The sequence below is a fragment of the Glandiceps talaboti genome, chromosome 9, assembly GCF_964340395.1.
Source record: "Glandiceps talaboti chromosome 9, keGlaTala1.1, whole genome shotgun sequence".
Taxonomy (NCBI): Eukaryota; Metazoa; Hemichordata; class Enteropneusta; family Spengelidae; genus Glandiceps; species Glandiceps talaboti.
In genome coordinates, this window is record NC_135557.1 from 16,334,867 (window position 1) to 16,357,742 (window position 22,876).

At 36.6% G+C, this 22,876-nt stretch overlaps 1 protein-coding gene across 11 annotated transcripts in view; it reads right to left on the minus strand.

Annotated features, from left to right (window-relative positions):
• Positions 1–22,876, minus strand: part of LOC144440219 (rho guanine nucleotide exchange factor 11-like) — a 145,102-nt gene that overhangs the window by 37,851 nt on the left and 84,375 nt on the right. For 8 of the 11 annotated variants that reach the window (XM_078129528.1, XM_078129529.1, XM_078129527.1 and 5 more), the window contains 6 exons: positions 16,689–16,746; positions 15,414–15,553; positions 12,432–12,512; positions 9,865–9,993; positions 3,403–3,750; positions 2,504–2,545 (listed from right to left, as the gene is read on the minus strand). In XM_078129528.1, the coding sequence (XP_077985654.1) occupies positions 2,504–2,545; positions 3,403–3,750; positions 9,865–9,993; positions 12,432–12,512; positions 15,414–15,553; positions 16,689–16,746 (798 nt within the window). The remainder of the gene's footprint in view (positions 1–2,503; positions 2,546–3,402; positions 3,751–9,864; positions 9,994–12,431; positions 12,513–15,413; positions 15,554–16,688; positions 16,747–22,876) is intronic. The other 3 variants (XM_078129533.1, XM_078129532.1, XM_078129535.1) reach the window with 3 other exon arrangements.

Sequence of the window (22,876 nt, forward strand, 5' to 3'; positions counted from 1 at the left end):
TAATACTGATATGCATTCACAGACACTGAACCCATCAAATGATAATAATATTATTCAATTCAAAGACATTAAACCCATTAAAATGACAATACTGCATCTGTTATAGCACTCAGACAGTGCACACCTATCCCGATACATGGTTATATCATGGAACCTACAAGCAAATAACCCCCCCCCCCCCCCCAGGAAGTAATGGTATGTTATCCCATACATACAAGCAAGGCAAATTCCAACAGACAATAACACTACACCTGGTATCCCATTCGATTATATTAAACCCATCAAAATAACAATACTGCAACTGTTATACCACTCAAACAAGGCAAACACATCGAAGTGATGACATATAAATTATAACATACTGTCATACAAGCAACCAATTCCAAGCATTGGTACGTTATCCAACAAAATCAGGTCAAACCCACCCAAACAACGATATACATGTATCGTATAACAGTAAGTGAAACCTGACAAAAATAACACAAATTAAACAAAGAACAAAGTCCAACTCCTACCGCAACAGAATCTAGCCAAAAATGACAACGCTGAATAAAAATACTTGACAATTTTCAACAGGAACAGACGATTCACTTACTCATAACCTGTCTGGTAATAATATGAGTCACACACACAGAGTGCAACTCATACACTGTATCTCACATGAATACATAATGAGTACAGTGTGATTTCTGTGTTCCAATCATTCCATACCTCCTAGGTAAATGACGTCACCAGACTATCTAATTGTTAGCTATATCTGTATCTTATATGACAAACTGCTGGTGGGGTATATGTACAGTTATAATCAGGTTAGCTGATACGGTGACGTTTTTTTTTTTTTTGCAAAAATTTCAAATACATCCTTTTATCGTTTGTAACATAAATATGATAAATTAATCAAATTATTCTGCAAGACTTAATTTCTAATTATCACTAATTGCTTTCTTTACATAAATGAAACTAATTAATAAAATTATTTCTGCAAGACCAGTTAGAATACCTTACTTCCCTACACTGGTAATCTTAAAATAATCTACACTTGTTATTCACGTGATAGCAGTGCCAGTCGTATGTTTGTACAGCACACAATCCCCACTGTTGGGGCGCTCAGACGTAAATTGTTGTACAACTTTATTGAACATATCGGAAACAGTCATAATAGTTTAATTGCAGCAGTGCTCAATTCCGATACAATCCTCTATTCGGGGATTCATAAATTGTATAGAGATTTGTTGTATTTTTAAATGCTTTTATTTGTTCATGTGTGTATTTGTCAGGTTATCTTTTTAAAGTCTTACTTGTTTTAAAATGCTGTTTTTTATGCATAGTTTTTATCTATTGGATGTTTGTGAACGTTTTTGCGTTCTTTTCTCTCCCAAAATAAAGTTTAATAATAATAATATGTCTGTCAATGTTCATAATGTGAACACTCCTGGCCATCATTCCTTTGCAATTAAAGGGGCATGTTTCAATCCCAGGTTAGCACATTAGTGTTATTCTTAATAAGGATTACATTGGATCATTCTTCTGTTCTGGACCAACTTTTTTCATAGCTTTGTTTGTCAGACAAATATTCTTCACAACTCGATTTGAATCCTAATCTAAGATGGGCCTTTAAAGTAAAAATAGTGAAACCAATCATCATATCATAATCACACCCCCACCCCTCATTCCCCCCCCCCCAAAAAAAAAAAACAACAAAAAACCAAAAAAAAAACCCAAACAAACAGACTAGTATCTTCTGTAGTTCCAGGAATGTAAAATAAAACCTCCAGGACAACATATTTGAAAATGTGTTTAATAGTACCCCCCCCCCCCCCCCCAAGACACAGCTGACAAGTATCACCTGTTATATCAGGATTCCATACCAGAACCTCACGAATGACACAATTGACACCATGCGCACACCAAGTTGTACACATTTGAAAAGTCAATAGTGAATTTATAACCAGGTCACTTTACATTGTAAAATATACATCAATTGCACATACAACATTTGTGCCATGCTAATGGCTAAGGAATTGGTTGATGTGTGAGGGCGCCCTAATGTCATACCTTGCTACAATGCACCTTCACGTCATTGGTTGTGCCACGTTAAAATATTCAGACCTGCCATTAGCGTCCCAATTTTTTTCTTAAATTAAGCTTGCACAGCTATGATATTATTCTCCGATATTTTTCTTCATTCAGATGGAAAATATGATTGACATAATAATCTGAAGTATATAGTGTAATGCTGTGATGCACTGTACAGTGTAGTGTCATGCTCTGCAATCTATCTTACATTATCTGGTATTCTGCACTGCAGAATTTATACAGTATAACGCAAATAACCACAATACACTATCCTCATCAACGTACAATGAAAATGGACTAACCACCAATGACTCCTTCATAAATGACAATGCCAACACACAATGATGTCATACCCAAACCATTCCCACCCTCTCACCATCTATACCTCAACACACCCATGCAAGAGTGGTAGAGTCCATTGGCCCACCTTTCTCCTTCTTTTCAGTACATTCAATAATTTCTTTTTATTCTGTATATTATCAAATGTTTGCAACGCACAGAAGAGGAAAGGGAACAAAAAGGTAATATGTAATTATTGAGTACACAAATGATAGCACTGTGTATACTGTGACAGTCACATAGCCAATCAGTCACACACATAGCCAATCACAATGTCACACACATATAGCCAATCACAATGTCACACACACATAGCCAATCACAATGTCACACACATATAGCCAATCACATAGTCACACACATAGCCAATCACAATGTCACACACATATAGCCAATCACAATGTCACACACATATAGCCAATCACAATGTCACACACATATAGCCAATCACAATGTCACACACATATAGCCAATCACAATGTCACACACACATAGCCAATCAGTCACACACATAGCCAATCACAATGTCACACACATATAGCCAATCACAATGTCTCACACACACACATAGCCAATCACAATGTCACACACACAGCCAATCACAATGTCACACACACATAGCCAATCACAATGTCACACACATAGCCAATCACAATGTCACACACACATATATCATATAGCCAATCACAATGTCACACACACGTATCATATAGCCAATCACAATGTCACACACACAGCCAATCACAATGTCTCACACACAGCCAATCACAATGTCTCTCACACACAGCCAATCACCATGTCTACACACAGCCAGTCACAATGTCACATGCACACACACACACACACTCACAATATATCAGACAGACAGCCTATCACATTGTCTCACACATAGTCAATCATATACTGCATTGCTAAAATGGATATCTCTTATCAATGTTCTTCAATAGTTTGCAATTTCATGTTAAACTGATAAAAATCATCTCTCACCTCTGATATTGGAGCTTTGCTCTCAGGAGCCGACGTCGGTACTCCCACAGTAGGTATCTGGTCATCTTCCTCCACCACAGACATCTCGGCATGACCAGGTACTATGTGATCTATACTCACTTCATAGTTTTCAAACTGAGGTGAGGGGTCCATGATGACGCCCTCTGGAGGTGAAGTGGGGCTAGGATAATGTTTAACAGAATATGGTGCAATCGGTGATTGAGTGGGCAATGGGGGTGGTGGATCGGGTGGTAATGGTGGTACGTCGGTTGATGAAAAATCGGCCTGGTCACCAATGTGATGACTTTGTTGGGGCAGATCTTGTGTTGGATGTGTGAATTGCGTGTCCTACAGAAAAGAAACATACAAAATTCAGATTAAGGGCTATGTAGTTACATAAAGAACATGCTTGAGTAAAAGTTGAACACAAAATATGGAATATATACTCTGGTTGTTCTACAATGCATGTCTATGTCACAACAAAGCATGTCTATGTCACTGGTTGTGCTGTGTTTGAAATACAAGTCAAAACATTCAAAATTGCCATGATTACTTTTTCTGATTTTTCTTTGATATTACTGGCACTGGTATAATTATGTTATTCTCTAATATTTGTTTTCATTCAGCCACAAAATACTTGTGACCTAAGGGTTGTTACTACTCGTCTAGCGACTCGTAGAGTCAAAGATCCCCTAGGTCACTTGTATTTTCCTTGGCTGAACGAAGAAAAATATTGGAGAATAACATGTAAATAACTGAAGAAGGCTTCATGATTTAGCTGAAATATGACAGTGGCAGGTTTCGGTTTAATAAGATAGACACGAAGTAAAACTATTGTTGAGACATGGAGACATAAGCTATCAATCTAACATTGGTTCAATAGGGAACTTGCAAACCCGCCATGTTGAATGTTGCATCATGGGAAATGTGATAATAAATACTAATCAATTAGTCGTGTAAACAATGTTGATACATTGTTTGTAACCACAAATAATCAATTCACAGTCACCCTGACAATTGTGGGAGGTTAATTTTATCAGTAGCTCCAGATTAGGTATAACGATAACCACAGATAATCCCATAGTCCTTTGCATCTGAGCATGCTCAATCTGGATTGCAAGTTCCCTATTATGCACACGGTAGGGTATCATTTCTAACGACTTTCGTGATCTTGCAGTGTACATTTTAGGGACATCAAGAATTTCCACCGTCTTGATTACAGGGTGATTATACCAGCACAACAGAAATGTCACATCAATCAACAATAATTTTAGTTTATGTCTATCTTAGCAAACCGAAACCTTGACTGCCGCTGTAGTATATCACAGGGTAAATTATTTACACTCTTGAGGTTGAGGCTTTTACTAACTATGATTCCAGAGCTTTAGTAAGAAAACAAATTTTTGGGTAGTAGTCCAAAGAGAGTTCTATTAGATCTCAAAATATCACTATCAATATCTTGGCAATTATGTACTAGACTAAAAGTGCTGAAACTCAAATACAATGTTACTGTTAGTATGAAACAAAGCAACATACAACACAACCAAGTGATATCAGTACAACAAGTGAGTTAATAGCATTGACCAGTGTGCTCTCTAATGATATCCAAATTTTATTGTTGAGTCAAAATGAGAAAAACTGGTATTGCCTGTGAGTCAACACATAGTAAGAGATACGGGAACACCAAACTTTGGTGCGTCATTAGAAATTGTGTGTGTCAGCAGCACGTCAACTTGGCTTAGAGGACACACTGGTACTGGCTGACTGACTGCCTAAGCTTGTTTGCAGCAATCTAGACTATAAGATATATCGTGTCATTCCACCTCCCACCAGCCTCCTCTCTCTGACCGATGTGTGAGGGCGCCCCGTCACGGCGTACCTTACATACTAGTAGATATCAGAAAAGAGACAAGTTTCATGCCATGACAGAATTAGTGTCAGTTATAAATCACAGCAAAAACAAAATATTTTACGTAGAAACAGACAAGTAATCAGGTTACATTTCAGTAGGAAAGTAAACAGTTGAAAATATCAGAATTATAAAACTCATGTCGCAGTGTGCCCTCAAATAATACCCAAATTTTGTTGTCGTGAGTCAAAATGATAAAAACTGGGATTTCTTGTGAGTCACCACATATAAAGAGATAGGGGAATGCCAAATTTTGGTGCAACGCTAGAAATTGTTTGCATCAAATTGGCTTAGAGGGTACACTGCTCATGTGTAATCTTGGCAGTTGTCATTTCTACTGCTGCACTATTTTACCAGTATAACATTATGTACATATACTATCATACAATATAGTTCTGTAGAGTACCCCAGTATATAAACAAACTGTATATGTCTAACTTCTTGAAATGATGGCAAGAATATATTAGAAGAAATAAGCTCAAAAAAGTTATAAATATTTGGTAAGTTTTGTGGCAGTGAAAAGACTTGTGAGGCCATAGTGCCCTCACTACCATGGTGCTGTGGCAATCAATTAATTGTAATTGTTATCTTTTTGAAACTTTCAAATTCACACAAAAGAACACCATGCAGTTATAAGTTAGATAATGTACAACATGACAATAGTGTAAAAGGTTAACATGGCTAGGCTAAGATCTAAGTAGACATGGTCTAACTCAAAAGTATGTGCAACATAGTATGTAAATTGTCTAACTCAAAGTATCTAACACATGATCTATGTAAAAACTGTCTAACCCAAGTATGTATCACATGATCTAATCTATGTACACATTGTCTAACCGAAAGTATGTATCACATGATCTAATCTATGTACACATTGTCTAACCGAAAGTATGTATCACATGATCTAATCTATGTACACATTGTCTAACCCAAGTATGTATCACATGATCTAATCTATGTACACATTGTCTAACCGAAAGTATGTATCACATGATCTAATCTACATAAACATTGTCTAACCCAATGTATCACATGATCTATGTACACATTGTCTAACCCAAACTATGTATCACATGATCTAATCTATGTACACATTGTCTAACCCAAAGTATGTATCACATGATCTATGTAAACATTGTCTATCCCAAAGTATGTATCACATGATCTATGTACACATTGTCTAACTCAAAGTATGTATCACATGATCTATGTACACATTGTCTAACCCAAAGTATGTATCACATGATCTATGTACACACACTGTTGAACTCAGCGTATAAGGCATATGAACTAAATGTCATTCATTGATTCTGCATAGCAAACTTTCATGCATGTAAAGGGGTGGAATTGGCACTATTTCAAAAAAAATTACTAAATGGTATTAGAGTGCATTCACACTGCAAAGAAACAGAGGTAATAATTGTTTGGTCAGGCAAACATGTTACCTGAGTATATTTTGGTGAAGGTGGAGGTGATAGTGGTATACCAGTCAAAGCAAAGATCTGTAGTTATAAAGAAGATAGTTAGACACAGAGAGACAGACAGAGATGGATTGACAAACAGACAGACAGATAGACAGACAGACAAACAGACAGACAGACAGACAGACAGACAGACAGACAGACAGACAGACAGGTATGGATGGATGGATTGATTGAGACACAGAAACAGAGGGATGGAGAGATAGAAAACAGATGGATGGATTGACAGATACAGACAGATACAGACAGAGACAGACAGACAGACAGACAGACAGACAGACAAACAGACAAATGGAAAGAGAGGACACAGACACATGGATTGATTGATTGACATACATAGACAGATTGACAACCACACCAGAAAGAGAAAAGGAAAGGGGATAGAAAAGTAAAATAATGTAATTACAAAAAACAGAAATATACAAAAAGCATGACATTCAAAATTCATGCAAAATGATGCAAAAAATTTTTCTATAAAAATGTTGTGACATTAGCAAAGAAATATACTGAAAAACAGCACAAGAATTATGAAATGTTTGAAATTTTCTATGGATATAGGCATGTATTATATTGTTCTCATTGCAAACAAAATATTTGGTAGAAAATTATGCATGTTAAATTAGTGGTTAACGATAATATCAACAAAGGTAAGACATAGTTGCTTATTAAGGTAGAATGCGCCTCGCTGACAAATTTCCCTCAAAATCAAAGTTCTTCAATTCTCGGTAACTGCAATAGCATTTTACCTCATGCTAGAGGGTCAAAATAGAACAAGCACGTCGACTTATTCTCATGCGTACATGTACTAAAGCATGTGAAGTGCATGGAATGGAAGTCATAGTGTCAATCAAAATATCAAAGAGTTGTTATTTTAATGATGCACCTAGGGAGTAATATTCTATTTCAGGTACCGAGAATTCTCGCCAAACTTTGTTGTATGAAATAATTAAAGAAATGTTGGAGTTCACCATCTTGTTTTCAAGAATATTGTTACTATATTAATTTCTCATTTAGTTAACAAAGTATTTGGCGGCCATATTGGATTCTAAAATTACTAATATCATTTGGACCTCTATTTCAAAAATTTGTACACTGCCCTAGTTTTTTTATTGACTTTATTGAGAACAGGTTGGGTTTTCTTGAAAAAAGTAACAGCAAAAATTTAAAGAGTTTATTTCTGAGGCGCATTCTTTGTTAAATTTTAAAGAACGTTGCAAAATATTTGTTAAAATCTGTATCATAATGGAGAACTTGAGCTACAGTTGTTAGACACACAGTGTTAGTTTGTATTACTGCGATCTTTATAATTATATGTAAGTCCTGGAAAGTACTGTATGAGCTATCGTTCAATTTTTTTATGCATTAAAATGTAGCAGTCTGTTTTTGTCACACATGCATGTCTTGGGGTTCTTTGTGTAGCCATGAAAACATAGCCAGTAGCCTGGGACACTAAAACATAAACAGTTTTTTTGAGGAGGAATTTACAGGATTTACAAGACTTTTTTACTCCTTGAAATATGACATCATGCAAATATGTTAAATTCAATATGGTAGTCAGAACTTATTGGATCATAAATGATCAAGATGTTTAATGACATGACCACCTGTTTTGGTGACATCACCACCTGGTTCGATGACTTTACCACCAGGTTTGGTGGCATCACCACCTGGTTTGGTGACATCACCACCAGGTTTGGTGACATTAACATATGCTTTGATAACATGACCACCTGGTCTGATGACATCACCATCTGTTTGATGACATCACCACCTGGTTTGGTGACATCACAAACATATTCCAATGATGTCTCCAAACAGTCTGATGAGAAGACCTTGAAAGGTTTGCACTAATTGGTATATATGCATAATTTATCATCATAATCCAGCCAATACATTGTTTTCTAACCAATCAGAGCAAACCTTTCAAAGGCTTCAAAACATACCCTTTGATCATATGAATTGTTTCTAGCCAATCAGAGCAAAGCTGTCAAAAGGCTTCCCTTTGATCAGATGTATTTTGTTTCTAACCAATCAAAACAAACCTTTCAAAAGGCTCCAAAACATACCCTTTGATCATACATACTGTTTTCTAACCAATCACAGTAAACCTTTCAAAGGCTTCAAGATATGACCTTTGACTTATAACTCATATATATATATTGCTTGTGACAAAGTCTTAGTGATTGATGTCATAAAATAACACACATCACAGTAAACTCTAAAAGTACAGGTCAAATTACATCAACCATGCACTACTTAACATTGTCAAATTATTTAACTATTGACGTCCTACATTCCATTGTCTCTTATCAGTGGCTATGTTTTCTTACAAAGGATAGATGCACACAGTGAGAGTGGTGTATGTACCCTAAAATTGTAATATACCATATCCCGGTTATCAGAAAGACAAAAGATTACACAGTTTGGCCACTAGAGGCAGCTTTTGGAGTAGAAGTGAGGGCCTTCATAGTGGAATATTAAAGCCTCCCTTGGAAAGATCGCTATTGCCAAGTGTTTCACAGCAAATATTGGTTGCATTCTCAGGATATCAAGCATTCTGGTACAACTTTGTTTCAGATCACCAAATTGTTTTCACCACATTTTATTGACTACAGTACATGTATGTTCTGCAATGTGCTACTTTCAATAACCCTCATTTTTCATCATGTATAGCGCCCTCTGGTGACACATTTTGAAGTGAGTGGAATATGGCACATTACACTCCCATTCCTACAGTTTTCAGCATGCATTCAGATTGTATAAGCTTTCAAAAAAATGTAGCAATGTTAATATGTGTTGTGTATGTCATGGTTTGATGTGCTGAGAGAGAAGCCTTGGTGGTCAAAGATGACAAATTTTGACGTGCCTAGGGAATCAACAGTGGCATATTTATAAGCTTTGGAATCTACAAACAAACTGTGCACTGATGTACCTACGGAATGAATGACATATTTTGAAAAGCCTAGGGAGTCTACCTCACATTTTGGACAAGCCAAGGAAACTCATGACATATTTTGGAAAGCCTAAGGAGTCCACTACGATACACTTTGAGAGGCCTAAGGTGTCATTTACCTTTGCTGCTGAGGATATGCCAGTGAGATTGTGGAGTTGTTGTTCAAGCACTTTTACCCTTGTCGTAGCACCCTCTAATTCCTTTCTCAGCTTTTCTGAGTTAGTCTTTACGTATTCCTCTTTGGTTTTCTATAAACAAGAACCTTGAAAGTCAGTATTGAAATTTATCAAATATAGATTTTCCCCAAAAAATAAGAATTGGTGGAAAAGTATTTATTAGTTATCTTACCGGAAACGAGCATGAGAAAAGAAAAGTTTTTTTTTTTAATCTCGCAATTTAACTTAATTGAAGTTTTCATGCAAGGACCCAAGAAAATTAAAAGAATGGCAAACATAAAGAGGAAATTTTAGCTATAGGGTGAAAAAAAAGATCATGCACTTTGAATAAAAGCGAGCAAGCATGCAGTTTGATGAAGTGTAATGTTGTGAAAACCTCTAATGAGAGTTACGTAATGTTTCTAAAAGTGTAGTTTAGTTCTACACACGCTATGATCATCTCCACCATGTAGTCAAATGGATTTCTCTCGCACAGAATTTAATGTTTACTACCAACAGCTATAGTTTATGCTATTGGCGTGTTGATATAAACGTTATGTTATCGCATCCTCACGTCACTGACATTCAAACTGAGGGTTGAGATTGTAGTAAACTGAACAAAGTAACCAATTCCAACCACCTGTATGTGATGGATTACTACTGACATGCACTGTTCAGCCTTTCCCCAGCAGGAGATTTAGCTAGATTTGTGATTGAATTGTCCATTTGACTAGACGTTAGAAAGAGATCGTAGAGAACAACTACACGTATAGTAACTATATTACTTTAAATGTAAAACTTACAATCTGTCTGGGAGGCACTATCACTTCCTTACTTGATGTTAGACATTTATTAGAGCTCGTAATTTCTAACTATATTTCTAAGTATTATTACACAGAAACTTTTGCAATAACTGTCAGATCATATTTAGGATGTCTGGATATCAGAGATAAGTAATTCTTTGATAAACAATACATTTATATTATAAACGACAATTCAGAATTCTGAGGCTTTTACGACAGACATTTGGTGTCAGTAGCCCTGAAACTTTTCACGGTTTTATCATCTCTATGTTGATTTTGATAGAAATACAATTACATTCAAAAAACCTAAAACAAAATCTAGCTCAACAGAAAACTCACAAACACTGCTACATTTTATCATCTGGTTGAACAACAGTGCTACATTTTATCATCTGGCTCAACAACACTGCTACATTTTATCATCTGGTTCAACAACACTGCTACATTTTATCATCTGGCTCAACAACACTGCTACATTTTATCATCTGGTTCAACAACACTGCTACATTTTATTGTCTGGCTCAACAACACTGCTACATTTAATCATCTGGCTCAACAACACTGCTACATTTTATCATCTGGCTCAACAACACTGCTACATTTTATCATCTGGTTCAACAACACTGCTACATTTTATCATCTGGTTCAACAACACTGCTACATTTTATCATCTGGCTCAACAACACTGCTACATTTTATCATCTGGCTCAACAACACTGCTACATTTTATTGTCTGGCTCAACAACACTGCTACATTTTATTGTCTGGCTCAACAACACTGCTACATTTTATGGTCTCCGGCTCAACAAAAAAATCTGAGTCCTACATTTTATTGTCTTGTTCCACATATATCTCCATAAAACATAGTTAAGAGAAAAACAAATTGAGTCTTCTCCTCGATGAAGTTTAAATCAGATTGGTAACTGTTCATGCCACAGCCAAGTAGTATATTGTCAAATTTCAAAAATTCACAAATACTGCAATTTTCAATCCTAACATAACATGAAGGAAGTGATACTGCCCCTATGAGACTTTGATATACAAAATCAATGTGTCCATATTATAACTAACAATAATGATACAATTCAAAAAATTGACGGAAAATTATATACATTGTCAAAGAAATATTAAATGATAACAGTTAGCTTACTCTCTCTAACACTACAAAAACAAACTCAAAACTCAAAATAATCTATTAGTAAGTATTATTAGTTTGAAATATATGCACTCTCGCATAAATATATGTTCACTAGAACATATTGAAAACAAGCGTATGTGACATAGAACAAATCCATATACTGGTGTGGGGGGGGGGGGATGGGGCAATACTCTTTTATTGTTTTAATCTTAATCCGAAGTACTCCTTTAACTATGGATTATGGTATATGACGAGATCTTTGATCAAATAATTTAAAAGTTAACTTTCATAGCATTTTTTCCAATGTTCTAATTTCAATAGTTCTGCCAAACACCTGTTTTTCATCAAATTTTAATTCTAGTCCAGCTTGGGCCTTTAATGCTCTAGACACCAACAAAATGGCATTAAATTGAGAACATGGGATTAAAACATCACTAAATCCTGTTGATATGAAAATGACTTAATCTAAACCTGTGTATGGATTTGCCTAAGTCACACCAGCTGTAATAATCTAAACACAAATAGCAAACTCCTATAACTAAAGGAGACAGTACTCCATGTTAACCAGGGCCACACACACACACACACACCTGATATAATTCCATCTCTTGATCCAGCATTTGCTGCATCACATTGATGCGTTCCAGCCGCAGTTCCTCATCTTTTTCAGGCTACAAGAGAATGAACGGAGGAGTGAAGGAGATGAAGATGGCTGGACTGGTAATCTGCATAAGCCCCTCTCTATTCAGTGATACAATACGACACCTCCTCCTCTCCCCTTCACAAACCTCACCATTCAGTGATACAATACGACACCTCCCCCTCTCCCCTTGATAAACCCTCATTATTCAATATGATAAAACATGTCGTCCCTCTCTTCCCCCTTCCTCTCCCACCTCCATTCCAAACATTGGCATTCTCGGCAACTGAGGTGGCAAACTATACAACGACTTGATTCGGCTGTCCACCGATGAAAAATGTGGTCGCTGCCACCTCCTTCATTGCAGTAGATGTAAACCTTGGTAGCATTATACACATAATATACTGGTACATGTATGTTGTATGTATACCTTGCTGATTTGCTTGCCATACTGGGCTAGCTTGGTATTAACATAGTGCTGGTGCAGGCATTTACCTTCCAGTTGCTAAACACATGTACCCGTGTGGTGTTGGTACCAGCCAGGTGTTAACACGATGATAACCCCATGTTAGCGTTGAGCCATTCTGATGCTCAACCGTGCATAACTCTACTATCATACATAATGCACAATACATACTTGAGGAAATAAACTCTTCTGACAACACACATTATATTTACACTTGATAAAAGCAAGTGATCTAAATTCATCAAAATGCAATATTTTCATCACAATGCAAACAGCAAACAGCGTTTTTTTTTTCCAGAAGACATCAACCCTTACATCTATGCAGGTTTCTAAAGAATCAAGACATACGCAATAGTTGAAGACTGGTTGCATAGTTAGGGCAGTAAAGAGAGACAGAGAGGTGAAGTCTAAAGAACAGCTATTTTTACTATGACAGAGGTACTATTATCACTACATGCTGTATAACCAATCTGCATCTATAATGAGGTAACCAAGAGTTCAACTTAGAATAACAACAGTCCTGTCCCCATCTGATTTGATTCAGAACTGTTTTTAACTGAATCAATTCAATTAAAATCAGTTCGAAAACAGGTTTCTGTCCCCATGAGAAAACTGAGCAATGGATTTGAATCAGTTAATCGGTTTTGAATTAATCTACTTCCTATCAGTTTAAAACCAACCCCTGCAATGGTTTTGAACCGATTCAACTAAATTGGTTTGAAATCATACCGAGATGGTTTTGATCCAATTCAACTAAATCAGTTTGCAACTACCCCTAGGGTGGTTTTGAACTGATGCAACTAAATCAGTTTGAAACTGATAGTGTATATGGGGACAGGAGACCCATTTCAATTTGATTTCAAACCAATTTCATTATTTCTTAATGGGGACAGGGCTACTATTTCTAAGACAGGTAGCATTCTACTAGATTGTAAGGTGCATAGAATACAAAGTAGTTCTGGAAACACTTTTTATGTACATATGGGGATCAATTAGAATGACAACAAATATTTACAAACTTGATGTAATATTCCATTACAGTACTGATAATCAACCATACAATGCACATTGGACATAGTAAGTCTATCTGAATAACATTATGAAATTACTCGAGTTTTCTTCAATATTCGATAAAAAATCTTATCGTAAATACAACCTATGTTTGCATCAAGTTTTGATATAGACATCATGCAATATTCATTATGAAATTCTGTCTGAGTCATCATTTGATTAGATTTCACTACTGTTGAACTACCTACAATGTATCAATCAGACACAACACATCAACTCTTTCACTATATCCAAGAAAATGTAGTGCAGATACCCACGACTGTCTCTTTACTAGTACAGGAAGGTGGGAGGAAGAAGACTGGGGGAGTGTTGTACAGGGGTCATAGATTTTACCTTTGATTATCAAAGGATAGGGGGGGGGGGGGGGAGACCGGTTTGATGGGGGAAGTGTTGCAAATATGTAGGAATTACAGATTATAAAATTTGATATCATAGGAGATACAGGGGAGTGGGTTGAGGGGGGAAGGAGTTGTACAGAGATTACAGATTTTATCTTGATTACCACTGGAAAGGGGTGTGTTGAGGGAGACAAGGTGTTTTACACATTGCAGATTATTAACAACGACTGGTTTCATATCATTGTATTTCTCTAGGAATGTTGTAAACCATTGTACTCTAGTCTGGATGTGAATCATCTCTACAGAGATATACTGATAAGTCAATCAGTAATTATTGGGTAGGGACACACACACACACACACACACACACACACACACACACACACACACACACACACACACACACACACACTTACACACACACATATACACACACACACACACAGAGAGAGTTTGTACATACAGAAATATAGTGATTAACTCATTTCCCTGTCATAAACATATTGCACACTGAAATCTGATTTATAACAGTTACTAACTCTATATATACATGTGCATACTAATTTGAGTTACACAACTGTTCATTAGTGTAAAAACAACCAGTATGTCACTGTGTATAAATATACATTGTACATTTGCTGTCAGTGTGCCCTCTAATGATAGCCAAACCTTGTTGTTGTAAGTCAAAATGTCAAAAAAAATATTTAAAAAAAATAAAAAAAAATAAAAAATAAAAAATAAAAAATATTTAAAAAAAAGAAAAGAAAAAAAAAGTCATGATAACAACTGGGATTTCTTGTGAGTCACCACATAGTAAGAGATAGGGGAACACCAAATTTTGGTTCTTCACTGTGGTGGTCAAATTGGCTGAGAGGGCACACTACTGACCTATTTGGCTATTTGGAATGATATAACGAATTATCAATCTACTTCCAACATGCTGTGCCAAGTGTTATTAATCCAATTCAGTTGTTTACTTTCCTGTTCTGTTCATCCATGGTCTGATGTCAGCGGTTGTAATACACATGTACATTGAATGAAGCGTAAATGGACTTACCCCTGCTGGTTTAGGTCCTGTAACTTCTGGTCTTCCTGATTGTGATAGTTGAGGTTGTAATGGTATGTGTGGAGGTGGCAATGGAGGGTAGTTAGATCCAGGCGGTCTTCCTAACAATGTTAATGCTACATACGAACCAGCTGTTGACAAAAAAACACACAACACAGCAAACCATTGTAAACACAGTCATAATAATAGCACTACACAGGAACCAGATGTAGAACAACATTCACAAATCGTCATAAATACAACAAACATATCATTGTAAATACCAAATCTTGCTAATTTTTTGGGAACCAAATTAACAGAAAGTGGGTAAAACTGGCATAATTACTCATACATACGTAACATTGTACAATAATATTGGTGAGGAACCCTGGTACGATGACAGGAAACCTCAGGTAGATTTTACCTACTTACCCCACTTAACTAACTCACTGGTACAGTGGTAGGGAACCCTGGTACAATGACAGGAAACCTCAGGTAGATTTTACCTACTTAAACCACTTAACTAACACACTGGTACAGTGGTAGGGAACCCTGGTACAATGACAGGGAACCTCAGGTAGATTTTACCTACTTAAACCACTTAACTAACACACTGGTACAGTGGTAGGGAACCCTGGTACAATGACAGGGAACCTCAGGTAGATTTTACCTACTTAAACCACTTAACTAACACATTGGTACAGTGGTAGGGAACCCTGGTACAATGACAGGGAACCTCAGGTAGATTTTACCTACTTAAACCACTTAACTAACACACTGGTACAGTGGTAGGGGAACCCTGGTACAATGACGGGGGAACTCAGGTAGATTTTACCTACTTAAACCACTTAACTAACACATTGGTACTGTGGTAGGAAACCCTGGTACAATGCCAGGACTCAGGTAGATTTTACCTATTTACCCCCTTATAAACTAAGACACTGGTAGAGAACCCTAGTGAAACGACTGGGGAACTCAATGCGATTTTACCTACTTACTTTTTGTACCCCCCCCCCCCCCCCCCCGCCCCGGACAAAAGCACTGTTTTCTATATACCCTTACACCTCATCCGTAATACTAAGATATGACTTTCGTGCCATGCTTTCAGCCAGCACTCACAAGAAGCCTGATGGGACTGAACAACACGACATATCTTACAGTAGTACTATACACCATATGTACCATAATTTACACAGGTTGGTTTACAATGTACCAAGCTGATCAACATTTTTTGATGAACATACCATATGTCATATGTATAGACAAGTAAATTGCAAATATACTTACATTTGATAAGCTTGACAACTTCTATATGATTAGACTGGGTTACAAGTGTACCATTCACCTAGCAATAAATAAACACAACATACACATGTCAATATGATGGCAGAGTTTATCAAATATGTGTGTCAAAAATCTAATGTATACATTTGTTCTGACAATAGGTTTTATCTGTCAGTTTAGGAATGTGTTCATAATGAATAGTATGGTATAGTACATTTTATTTGACATGAAATAATGTAAAAAAATAAAAATCGAAGTCAAAAACAACATACAGAAACAACAAAAACAAAAATAATAGATAAGTATAAACATAAATAAAACACTAAACTACAGTATTGAATATAATAATGAATTAGAGAATTTTTCCTAAGCTCTTAGTGATTAAATCATCATTTGAACTCATTATTCTTTTTGAGATAACTGAAAAACTTCGATCGTAAATTTCGAGTTTTTTTTAAATTGGTTTCTAGCTTGAATACATAGTTAAAATTGCTTGAGAGAATACACACCAACAACTGTACACATGTATATGTGTTACGACGTTGACATGGTTTTACCTGTGAGTTTAGGACATTAGTCACAAAGATTGTGCAATTAGTTAAAATTACCAGAAAGAATACACAAATACCAACAACCATAAACAAGTGTACGGTATATGTCAAAATGTTTAACAACCCCACCCCACCCTATCCTATTTCCCACCCCCTGTCCGACCCCACCCTATTCCCAACTCCCAGGATGTACTTTATACTTCTCTGTATACATTACATATACAAAATATGAACACAAAAATAGATATCAAAATATACTAATATTAACAGCCATTTTCATAATCATTTACTGCAGACTAATTTTTTTTAAAGGGCCTGGGATTCAAACCCAAATTCTCGTAATAGTGTTACCTTTTCAGTGAAGCCATAGCGATCACATACGATCTTTCTTTTTTTTCACAGAAATCTTATAATAGCTGGTGCATTTCAACACTCTACATTGTGTAGAATGTAATTAAATTTGCATATTAAAGCTACACTGTACTGCACATCTGGCATCTACTTATATGGTAACAATTTAGCCCTACCAATGAGCATGTACAGTACAGCTGAAGATTTCTTTCCAGACTGGCTAACCAGGTTACTATCAACTGTTGAACTGTGTAAACATATTATTATATTAAATTCAACTTCCTTGATGAAAAGTGGGTGATTTCTTTATCTGAGGTGACCCTTGGCATACAACCAAGGTGTGGTCTGTTTTACGGTAGTTGATTCTCTTGTGACTGTCTATATAGTCTCACCTCTGACTACTTGGCATAAAACCAAGATGTGACGTTCGGTTTGAGATCATATTTTGTTCACCACGCACTAATAAATTACAGACATTGGGACAGTCAAAATTTACAGTACAGTCCCCTTTCAGATTTGGTAGTCAAGTGTCAGTCTGATGTTAACACTGGACTAGTCTGGTGTTAGTCTGATGTTAACACTGGACTAATCTGGTGTTAGTCTGATGTTAACACTGGACTAGTCTGGTGTTAGTCTGATGTTAACACTGGACTAATCTGGTGTTAGTCTGATGTTAACACTGGACTAGTCTGGTATCAGGCTTGTTTCAACACTGGGCTAGCCTGTTATTAACATGGGCTGGAGCAGGTATCCAGTTGCTAACACATACCGTACCGGTGTGCTAAGAAAGTTTGCAGGGCTGGCATTAACCCTTCCTGGTGTTCATATGCTTACACAGTGAGGTGTTTCCTAGCACAATGTTAATGCAAGTGAGTTAGCCTGACACAAGCCTACTGACAGAAAGTGATTTCTGAGCTGTATTGGAGCTGTCAACTGACCAGTTACATGTACATAGGTCAAAATAGGACATAGTCACCAGTGTTCATTCTAGAGTGTGGCATCGCGAAATTAGCATGTATTTTCTATAAAAGGCCCCAGTAAATCTGATGAATGTGGCCACAGGGCCGTGCTGAAAAAATGGTCTACGATGTCTGCATTCCTAAATTTATTGTACCTTTGCAATCAGTTCTCTCTAACACAAAGTCACACCTCCACTCACTGGTTTAGTTAGAAATCACATTGGCATCAAAACTAAATGGCACATAACATTAAACGACAGGTCTAAAGATCTTCTCTGATAACTATAAATACTTACCTTTGTACCCTCATGGTCCTATATATTTTTATACTGACTAGTAGCTATACATGTAATACTAACTGTAGTGTACCTTAAAGGAGAGTAACATGTGATATACACATGTGTAAGTACATTTACCTGTACTTTAAACTTTACCCGATATAATAAGAATCACATGACTCTCTGTTCATTCTCACATCAGCATACACACCTTTAGCTCTATTCCCAAATGCTTTCAATACCTGTCACATGTCACATGTCACATGACATGAAGATTAAACCGAAAACCGTGCCCCACTTTTCTTCCAAGAAAACTTGACACTTCACATCACATGATTATCATGTAAAAACACTTTTGGTAGTAAAAACAAAAATGAAACCACACAGTTGTATATCCGGTTCTATAGTAACTTAAGTAAAAATGAAATGTATTGTTTGCATCACAAATTAAAACCTTCCCTGTTTAGCAGTATATTTTATTTAAAAAATTAGGAAAATGTATATTCTAGATTGCATGGATTCCAGTCCCATTCTACAAAATACATCAGTATTTGAATGTTTGTAGTTAGCAATGACTTCCATGTTCATTAGCGACAGGTGTAGTCTAAAAACTATACATGTAGGCTTGTTTTCTATTAACTCTCTCTCTCCACATACAGGTATAGTCAAAAGGACAAATTCGAGAGAGAGAGTTCGAGAGTGAGAGAGAGAGAGAGAGAAAGAGAGAGAGAGACAGAGAGACAGAGAGACAGAGTTTCTAAGACAGGAACTGAGAAAAGATTGATCTTTCTAACCAAACAAGAATTTCAACACAGAATTTTCATCCACTTAAACTCTCTCTATTGTACGTACTACCCACTGAATTTGTATGGCTGATCATTGGGCATGGTCTTATTATCCCTTCCCTCTATTATTTATACCTCCCCCCTCTAAATCGGGTTGTCCATGTCATATAATTGCTTCTCTTTTTATTTTGTCAACGTCCTGAAATGCTTTTATATTCATGGTGAATTGGCCATGAGGAGTTGTCCTTTTGACACACACACATTTGTAATGAATTCAATTGAAACTACAAAAGAATAAACACAATTTCTATATGCTGTTCAATCATTGCTGTCACCTTTCCCTGAACCTGCCTGCTTATTTACTGAAACACAATATTATTTATAGCTCGTTACCTAGCAGTAAACAAGAAAACACACATTGTGCACTTGGCAAAACTTGCAGATAAGAACAAGTGAAATATTGCTTAATTTTCAGTGCTACTTTTGGTCATGCTATCACGTTATTCTTTTTCTCCAAGATCACTGAAAATCAAAAGATAAACGAGGAGAAAATATTCCACTGAACTCAAGACCGAAAGTTCGACTGAGGAGCCATATATTTATATGTACAGTCTTTGACTAACTTATACTGAACAGATGTACTTCCTTATAAGTACATGTGTACAGAGACTACGCTACTTCAGGTGAAACTACTTGTTATAATGATGATGTCATCAAATACATTCAATGGTTTGGTGAAACTTATGATACTGCTTGTCCAATCACATCAATGGAATGATCCAATCACATCAATGGAATGATCCAATCACATCAATGGAATGATCCGCCCATGCAAACCAGTGACTTACTTCCTTATAAAATACATCTATGAACTCTACTGATTCTAACAGGTTAACATTGGACAAACCTGGTGTTAACATACATGTAGGCCTGGTGCAAGCCATCACCCGTCTTTTTCCTCACACACAATGTACATGTATGCTGATGAAGTGTTGGACTCGGAGCCAGGCAAATGTTAAGACTTGACTAATTTGGTGTTCACAAAGGCTTGGTGGTGGCCATCAGCTCGTCGTCTTGCTAACATGACTAATTTGGTGTTAACGTAGGTCTGATGCATGCCATTAACCCTTCTAAGTTCTAGTTGCTAACTTATATTGACGAGGTGTTACATGTAAATTATGCCAGCCTGGTGTTGGCATGCAAGCTGACGTGGTGTTAACATAGGACTTGTGTGCACAGGCAGTAACCATTCTAGAATGCTAACATGTGCATGCTGATGTATGAGTGCCAGCTGAGTGTTTGCACAGAGCTGGTCTAGGGCTGGTACCGGCCAAGTCTTAACACTGTAGAAACCTAGAGTTAACGTAGGACAGGTGCATGCAGGCAGTGACTAAACCCTCCTAGTCACTCACACTGTTGACGTGAACTGAGTCCATGTTAACACAAAGCTAGCCCAGTCTGAAAGTAATACCGTAATTGTACTGTTATATTATTCATATTATAAATAAACGACAATACTTCTAATAATAATCTAAAAATATACTAAATTGCACAGTGACTGGTTCAGTTTGTCCTCTATCAAGCCAATCTGAAGTGCTACTGTCTGAGACACACACCAATTACTTATTAACCACAAAAATTTAGCAGTCTATCCCTTTAATTTACCTATGTATTTTTTTGGAATTACGCTATACTAATTTAGCAGGTACAATGTATGTAAATTTTTATCTTTCACTAGTGGGCAAACTGGACTGGCAGGGCTTGAAATTAGCTCTTTTCTTTGGTAGTCCTAGTGAGCTACCAGTTTCAGATATTGGTAGCCCAAGGATTGTGACCTGTACTAAGCTGTAGTCAGATATTCCTGAACTGAAAACAAATTTCCTCTACTGGAAATATGTGCATTATTAAATTACTTTCATGTCCATAAATTTTCCATCTTCATCACATAATCAGTGGTAGCCTGAGTGGGCTATCAGCTGCAAATTATGGTAGCCCCATGACCAGAATTGGTAGTCTGTGTGCATGGGACTACTGCTAATTTTGATCCCTGGCTAACTTCTTACTCTACATTTGATGTCTACATGTATATCAACACTATATATAGACTAACACATTACTTCACAAACAAACTGAAATTAACCAGGCACCACATCTACATGACAAGTATATTTACTTAGTTAGAAATCTTAAATGTCAACAACAATGCAGTGGGTAAGTTTTTGTTGACCATGTTTACAACGATGTGTGGTCACATTTTGTGACACCAGTTGTCAATAGATTCTTGTAAATTAGAATCTGACATTCAATGCCACAGATGGAAATAGTCATGGACTGTCAATGTCATGAATTTATTATAATTATGTTATTTTTACTGATGCTACAATTAAACAAGGTTTGAGTTTGCATGGCTAACAAATTGAAACCTTAAAGTTCAAAAGTCAATGACACATCAGTAAGCAATTTGTCTGTTTGTTTGTTTGTTTGTTTGCTGTTTGATTGTGTTTGTTTGTTTGTTTGTTTACCTGTTGGTCGGTCGGTCTGTCTGTCTGTCTGTCCTGTCTCTGTCTGCCTGTCTGTCTGCCTGCCTGTCCTGCCTGTCTGCCTGCCTGTCCTGCCTGCCTGTCTGTCTGTGCATGTCTGTCTGTCTCTGTCTGTCTGTATACATACATATATGCATGTCTTTACCATGGTGTATGAGGTCACACTACTGTAAACCTGGAAATCTTAACTAAAGACTTCTTTTCGCTAATTAAGCTGGAAAACAAAAATGCAAAAATAAGTAGTGACTGAAATGTCTGCTTGCACATGAACACAATGTACCAGTCTGGTAATTAGTGAAAATTAGTCTTTGAGAACTAGCTGTAGACTGTAAAATTGCAACATTTTGTAGTAGTGAAAATATCTAGAGGTTTACAGTATCTTGCATGTACAAATTAGTATAATGTACCACAGAAATATACAACTTGGAATTTGACATTTGAGAATGATAGACTTGTGTAAGTGCAAATGTCAAGTACCATAGACTGGTCTAGACCTAACATAGTACAATACCTGTCAAAATATTGTAACTAACAGTGTCCACATCTCCACTCTGGAGGACTCGACCACTGCTCATGTGGAAGTCATGTACAATGGCCTATTGCATCATGGCTTTCAGCTGACAAAACAACCTAACCTGTCTGGAATGTGGAAAGGTGTCTCAGTCCACAACAAACAAATTCTTGTACTGGCTAGATCACTTGAGCAAACTGTTACTTACACACACAA